At 40.0% G+C, this 7,539-nt stretch overlaps 1 protein-coding gene across 1 annotated transcript; it reads right to left on the bottom strand.

The window, feature by feature from the left end:
* Nucleotides 1-1,514: 1,514 nt before the first annotated feature.
* LOC140366308 (uncharacterized) lies at nucleotides 1,515-6,284 on the bottom strand. The gene is made up of 2 exons (XM_072452976.1): nucleotides 6,103-6,284; nucleotides 1,515-3,829 (listed from the first exon to the last, which is right to left on the bottom strand). Exons 1-2 carry the CDS (start codon nucleotides 6,251-6,253, stop codon nucleotides 2,982-2,984), a joined length of 999 nt encoding a protein of 332 aa, XP_072309077.1. The 5' UTR covers nucleotides 6,254-6,284; the 3' UTR covers nucleotides 1,515-2,981.
* Nucleotides 6,285-7,539: the final 1,255 nt, after the last annotated feature.

Raw genomic sequence — 7,539 nt, 5'->3', positions numbered from 1 at the left:
CCTGTGTACTGCACTGTCTGTGTACTGCACTATCTGTGTACTGCACTATCCGTGTACTGCACTGCCTGTGTACTGCACTGTCTGTGTACTGCACTATCTGTGTACTGCACTATCTGTGTACTGCACTATCTGTGTACTGCACTATCTGTGTACTGCACTGCCTGTGTACTGCACTGTCTGTGTACTGCACTATCTGTGTACTGCACTATCTGTGTACTGCACTATCTGTGTACTGCACTATCTGTGTACTGCACTATCTGTGTACTGCACTATCTGTGTACTGCACTATCTGTGTACTGCACTGCCTGTGTACTGCACTGTCTGTGTACTGCACTATCTGTGTACTGCACTATCCGTGTACTGCACTGCCTGTGTACTGCACTGTCTGTGTACTGCACTGTCTGTGTACTGCACTGTCTGTGTATTGCACTATCCGTGTACTGCACTGCCTGTGTACTGCACTGTCTGTGTACTGCACTGTCTGTGTACTGCACTATCTGTGTACTGCACTATCTGTGTACTGCACTATCTGTGTACTGCACTATCTGTGTACTGCACTGCCTGTGTACAGCACTGTCTGTGTACTGCACTGTCTGTGTACTGCACTATCTGTGTACTGCACTATCTGTGTACTGCACTATCTGTGTACTGCACTATCTGTGTACTGCACTATCTGTGTACTGCACTGTCTGTGTACTGCACTGTCTGTGTACTGCACTATCTGTGTACTGCACTATCTGTGTACTGCACTGCCTGTGTACTGCACTGCCTGTGTACTGCACTGTCTGTGTACTGCACTGTCTGTGTACTGCACTGTCTGTGTACTGCACTATCTGTGTACTGCACTATCTGTGTACTGCACTATCTGTGTACTGCACTGTCTGTGTACTGCACTATCTGTGTACTGCACTATCTGTGTACTGCACTATCCGTGTACTGCACTGCCTGTGTACTGCACTGTCTGTGTACTGCACTATCTGTGTACTGCACTATCTGTGTACTGCACTGCCTGTGTACTGCACTGTCTGTGTACTGCACTGTCTGTGTACTGCACTATCTGTGTACTGCACTATCTGTGTACTGCACTATCTGTGTACTGCACTATCTGTGTACTGCACTATCTGTGTACTGCACTGTCTGTGTACTGCACTATCTGTGTACTGCACTATCTGTGTACTGCACTATCCGTGTACTGCACTGCCTGTGTACTGCACTGTCTGTGTACTGCACTATCTGTGTACTGCACTATCTGTGTACTGCACTGCCTGTGTACTGCACTGTCTGTGTACTGCACTGTCTGTGTACTGCACTATCTGTGTACTGCACTATCTGTGTACTGCACTATCTGTGTACTGCACTATCTGTGTACTGCACTATCTGCAGGGGAAGTGACAACTTCTTTAAACAATGATTTTATGAGATTAAAGTTGGAGTAAGAATATTAGCTCTTGATTAAACTCTGATGGAAATGTATTTATCTCATTTAGTTTCTAGCTTAGACAAATTCTGGTGAGAGAACGAGTAATGCCTCAATTTGGAACTTTTCTCAGCTTCTCTTGCTTCTTTGTTTACATCAAATTGTGTGTATACTCTTATTTATTGATGAATAGTTTTTCAAAGTAGAATGTGCTTCCCTCACAGACCGTGAGCCATTCTCTGCAATCTCAAGTCTCAGTGTTACTTTTTCAATTTTTTGTAAATAAAAACCAGAAGAAAACCGAACAGAACGACTGAGGGAATGAAAAAACAAAACAACTCAACTAAACACAAATACAAACATCATTATTTCTGTACCAAGTGTTCACACAGAAATTGGTAAAGTAGCATTTCAATATAATACATATCAACCTGGAATCATTTACAAAAGGTCTGGAAAGTAAAAGTGATTCCAATAGGCCAGTAAATGAAAGCTGAAAGGTTTGGCAACGGTATTTACGGTTTGTAAGGGTTTTTAAGGAACAAGTTTCCTGTGCTGACTTTCCTGGTTAATTAAAAAACAAAAGCAAAAGAATAAAACGACATGTAATCGATCTGAATTTACTCCAAAACAAAAATTGACATGAATAATCAGGATGTAACATAGTGTTCATGAGTAATGTTTATGTCCTCCTCCATCAATGTGGGATGAATTATGTCATTAAGAAGTAAAAGACACGATATGTAAAAGACACGAGCCCTAAACGCGTACATTTGTAGTATTGTATTTTTACTAGTGACCACTTATTTTTTCGACTAGTCAAAAGATTGTTGCCATTGTCCCTTTTTAAATACCGTACATTACAAACTAAATGATGGGTGTATTATTGATGATTATTGATGTATTAGAGTCTGTATTATCCAGATAACGATGATCAAAACACGACTTGGATTATGTTTTTTAATACATCTGACTAGTCACAATTAGTTGATTCATTGCTGCACGGTTTAATTACTTATTAAAAGAAACAAAGCGTGTCAATGCACTGCAGTTGACACGTATCCATTTAGTGCCATCAACAGTATGTGTAGGTCATGGTTTCATTCATTCATCATCGATCAAATACTGTCGTAAAAATGTTGTAGAATGTCATGTGCAATAGCTTATTATGGTCATTTTGTAATATTATGGTACCAACAGCACATTAAGTGTTAAGAATGTGCAGGTGAATGTTTGCCCCGGGGTTCAGATGCCAACAGTCTGGGTGTGTCCTGTCAAAGGTCAAAGATGTTATTGTGATACAAGCTCAAGTACCAAACCCAAAACCCCTCAGGCTTTGTGAAGAAAAACATCATCATTTGGGCATTTCAAGGTCTGAATGACATTATTTATACATCTTTTCCCATACTGCATTGGCTATCAAATAAGCACAATGTTTTACAAGGCACATTCTTCATTGATTTCAGTTTTAAAAAAAAGGCATTGTTGTGTTTTTGGTCATCTGCAAATTGGTCGTGTCCAAACAAAGACAGGCACCACTGTCGGAACGTGCACGAATCCCCCTTTAAACCGTGTCCACGGGATTGTGCGCCGCTGCACTTCCCGATAACCCAAAACGCTTCATACTTCGTTCTGCTATTTTCTCGACAGCGTTGAAGAGATGAATGTTCACGGCGAGATGAAGGGGAAGCGCGAACATGACGAGTACGCACACGACCCCTATCATTACCGCTGCCCCGAGGCCACTTCCACTTTGAGCCCTCCCCGCTTTTCTTTCTTCTGTTAATGTCAAACGTATAACTTTCTCTCTGCAGTTCTGGTCTTTTTGTTCAGTGTTTTGTTCTGCGTATTCAAGGGAGAGTCCAACATCTTTAGTGGCAAACATCCGGACTGTACAGTTGTCAACTTCTGGACTTGACGGTTTCTCTGGTCTTGACCATATTATGCAAACGCTTGTGGCAGTAGTTATGGCGATGTATACTGAGGCCATACCCCAAAAAGGGGGGAGGAGTTTCACCATAGGGCTGTAAATGTTGGGCAAACAGGTTAAAAGGGATTTGGTGTGTAAACATTCAACCGCCCAGTCTTCCTCCAGTTTCCATCTCAACCTGATGTTAAGAGTCCCAAATATCCACAGGGTCAAGCAACAGAGGTATGCGACCACGTGGTACCGCAAACTCTGCCTTTTGTCATTTTCATCGGGATCATTTTGCTTGGTATTTTGGTGTTTATTGGTTCCGTGTTGATGTAGATGTCTAATCAGAGTGTCCAGGATGATATCAGGGAACGTGAGGAGGAGGACTACGCCGTATGTGTGACAGAGGAAGAGCAGGCAGCGCAAGGCGATGGTGTCACCAGTGGAGGGCGCCACGGTCTGCCAGCGCTCCAGGATCAGCAAGCAACTGAGGAAAACTGGGGAAGAAGATGACAGGTAAAGTGCCTGTGACAGGTTCAGACAGGTTAGATGACTCGTTGAACTAAATGCAATTGAGATAAATATATTTAGAATTTTGCTGAAAATTTTTAAAATGTTATCACAGAAAAGCATTTTTTTTAGGTTTATAATTGCACTTCCTGTTTGTAATTGATGACATCACTCTAAGAGAAATTACACAGTAAAAACGAATGTCTAATGTCGCAATTTTTTATGTCACAAATAGAATATAGAGAGCACCTTTATTTTGTTGATGTAGAGGGTCAAAAAAGTTGTTTATTAGTGTAAATTCTGCATAAACTTTTTTTTTTTTACCAATCTTGCAATGCATTTTTTGTACATCGGGGGTGCTGACGTGCCAATTTGTTTAATTTTTGAAAAATAAGATAGCCAGAATGTAGATAGGCACGATTTTTTAGAGGTGTGCAAATTTTCTTGACTTTTCATCAATGTTCACTGGGTGAAAAATGGGGTTGGTCCCGATAGGAAAGAAAGAAGAATATTCCAATGTTTCCCATTTTTCCAAATATCACAAGCTATACTTTTTCGGAAAGCGCCCGTGCTTTGCCTACTTTATGTTATTGGCCCTCTATAAAGTAATAACGGATCGTGCATGAGTTGGGGAAAGCATTAGTGAGCTACGTAACGCAAACGAGCTTCGAGGTCGTCATCCTCATGTAAAACTTTGTGCTCACTTTTGCAAAGGCTTTACTCATTTACAACAATGATTTAACTTAAACTATTTGACGGATAGCCTGAAAATATCATACCATTACATTTCTTTAAAATAAAAGGTCTTTCTTTAGAGACATTCTTTACTATTTAGACATAAGTACAATTGAACATGTAATAATTCCACTCGACACAATAGCCCATTGTGTCGGTGTCCAAGCGCAGGAGTCTGGGGAGAGGGTCCGAGCACACGCTGGTCAAATGGTCAGTCGGCACTAAGGCCACTGCAAAGTCCAGGAAGAGCCTGGCGCACCTACCCACTGATCCAGAGCCAGTTTTAACACTAAAGCTTTGGTTGAGTCTTGACTGGGACAATTAGTTTATCAAAAGCTAAATCTAGGGAGACGAGCCTGGGCCTTTCGTTAAAGATCAAAAGTGCCACACATGAGGTGGAGGCGTCGACAAGACAGTCGTAGTAAAAGATACATACGCTCAGCACAGACGTGTGCAGAGGCAGATAGCGCGTTGACGTCTATGGACGGTCACACATGGGAAAGAATCAATCTAAAAGCTACTACTAATTAGTATGCACGAGTGCATGAGTGGAGAAGTGCGTTAGTGAGCGTTTCACACTCTGTGTGTGCACTTTCACAGCCGGGCTTTCATGGCCTTACGGAACTCATAGACCTCTCACCAACTTGTGGCGCTAGGGCCTAATTAATAAATACATTGTTTAAATAAATAAAAGTGTGCCAAAAATAAATAGTTTACATGCAAGTCTAAATCAGGTCAGAGACAAGTCCATGTTCACAAATAGTTGAAGTTAAAGGTGCACAATGTAACGTCTCCATAGAGATGAATGCTGTGTCTAGATGTCCCACAGTATATAAATAAATGTATCTCTATGAGACAAGCAGCTTGTTCACCAGGAATGTTTCATAATTCACCTTTTAAAGCCTGGGTAGCTGACTTTTTCCTCGATTGAGTATATTGTTAAAGAGCCTGATATCTATCACTATCACTTTGGGAGTGGGCAGTCCGCTTTGTTGTTAGAATTCTAGCAATGTTTCAAAGTGTTTGAGAGTTATGGGAACAGCTTTGGGTAAACATTTATACAAATTTAAATATCTCACAGTTTAAAAATCTGATTTCTCCAGTTTTAGTCCACTTCAAGTCAGAGTCAAGTCCACATCCATGTCATGCCCCTTGTCAAATATATAGATTAGTTTTGTTTTGCACATCATTATTTAATGCTTGTTTTCTCTGTCTTCTACCATTTTATTTTTTATTTCTGGTGTCATCCCTCATTTGTTCAGGAGAGGGATCCATCTTTGAAACTTTGTCGTTTTCTATTGCTGTTTAGACTTTTATTAGATTATTTGCGGTTTGCATCAGTAATAAACCGTGCCTAGTCCAGATTGAGAGTTGGTTTAGTCCTTTAAAATGACAAAAGAAATGATGAGGTAATGATTGATATAAAAACATCAAAGGAATACAGGAATTTCAAAAAAATACCTGTAATTGAATGAAGTAGATAGATTTAGAACACTTTTACCTGGGTATTTCCTATGCCTCTCACCTGTTAAAATGACATCAGTGAAAACCAGGAGGCAGTGGCAGCAGAAGCTCACTGGACTGGAGGTGGAGGCGACCACCGAGTGCAGAAAGGGCAGTGAACAAGCCAGTTTACAAAGACTCAACACTATGGCTCCCTCCAACACACTATCCATGATGATCTTCTCAACTGATTTGTCCTGAAGGCAAACAATCAGCTCAGGAATCTGTCAAACAAATAGAACAGAACAGAACATTCAGTGCTACAAATACAAGGAAGAACAATGAGCTTAATCTCAAAAACATGCGTTATGGAAAGCTATAGTAGCCTTGGTGTTTATCTTCGGGCCTGGATGCCGAGAACAATCGGCAGTGCTCTTTTGATGTCAGACCAGTATCTCTGAACAGTAGGACGGTCCCAAAACACAGGATAATGGTGGGCCACACTTACAGTTACCCTCACTGTCACAGTTCTGCCTTTGCCCTTTTCTTTATCCTCAGTCCAGTTCCATTTTTCAGCCCGATCCACTCCATCTTTTGCTGCCTCTCTTGTTTTCCTGCTCTCCACAGCTGCTCATTCCCTGATCATCCCAGGGTCACCTATATAATATATATATATATATATATATATATATATATATATATATATATATATATATATATATATGCTCCTCTGTTCATTCACTCTTTCTAGATTGTTGACTAGTCAAGAGAGACACTCAAGTGCTGCATTTATATCTGATCTTCTGCCTTTGTATTTGAATCTGATTCTACTCTACTCCCTTTTTCTGAGTCTGATTTTCTTTTTAGAGATTTCCCATTTTTGTATGATAATATAAAGAAGTATAAAATTTACTCCGATTGGAAACCAAACAACATTATTAGTTGTTTTAGGTAAAAGATAACATAATATTTATATTCTAATATTGCACAACAATGTTTGTTTGACAGTGACACTGCTGCTGGACCCTGGACTGCCAAACTGTGCAAACTTTCCACTGTCATCACAGAGGAACTTTAACTGGATAAAAATAATAATAATAATACCACACACTTTGTGTTTTCTCTGGTTACGCCCACTCCGCACTTTCTTTTCTTTTTTTTTCTTTTCTTTTTTTCTCTTCTTCTTTCTCTTTTTTTTCTTTTTTGACAATGTTACTAGACTGTATTTTTATTTACACACAAGTTTTGATTGGTCTGTGTTTATTCTTTCAATAAAAAACATAACTTAAAAAAATAAAAAAACAATAATAATAATAGTAGAAAAAGCTTCAGTTGTAGTCATCTGGACTCAGTTTGCAAAAATATTTTTTTTTAACTGACTTTTTGCAAACTGAGTCCAGATGACTACAACTGAAGCTTTTTCTACTATGGAACACGCCTGGACGAATGAGGGATTACACCGACAATAATAATAATACCAAAAATAATTAGGCCCGAGCGCCACAAGCTGGCAAGAGGC

Source organism: Eucyclogobius newberryi, unplaced genomic scaffold (genome assembly GCF_026437365.1).
Source record: "Eucyclogobius newberryi isolate DKJ021-1_F unplaced genomic scaffold, fEucNew1.0.hap1 SCAF_19, whole genome shotgun sequence".
Taxonomy (NCBI): domain Eukaryota; kingdom Metazoa; phylum Chordata; class Actinopteri; order Gobiiformes; family Gobiidae; genus Eucyclogobius; species Eucyclogobius newberryi.
This window is presented reverse-complemented; position numbering and strand designations above follow the sequence as displayed.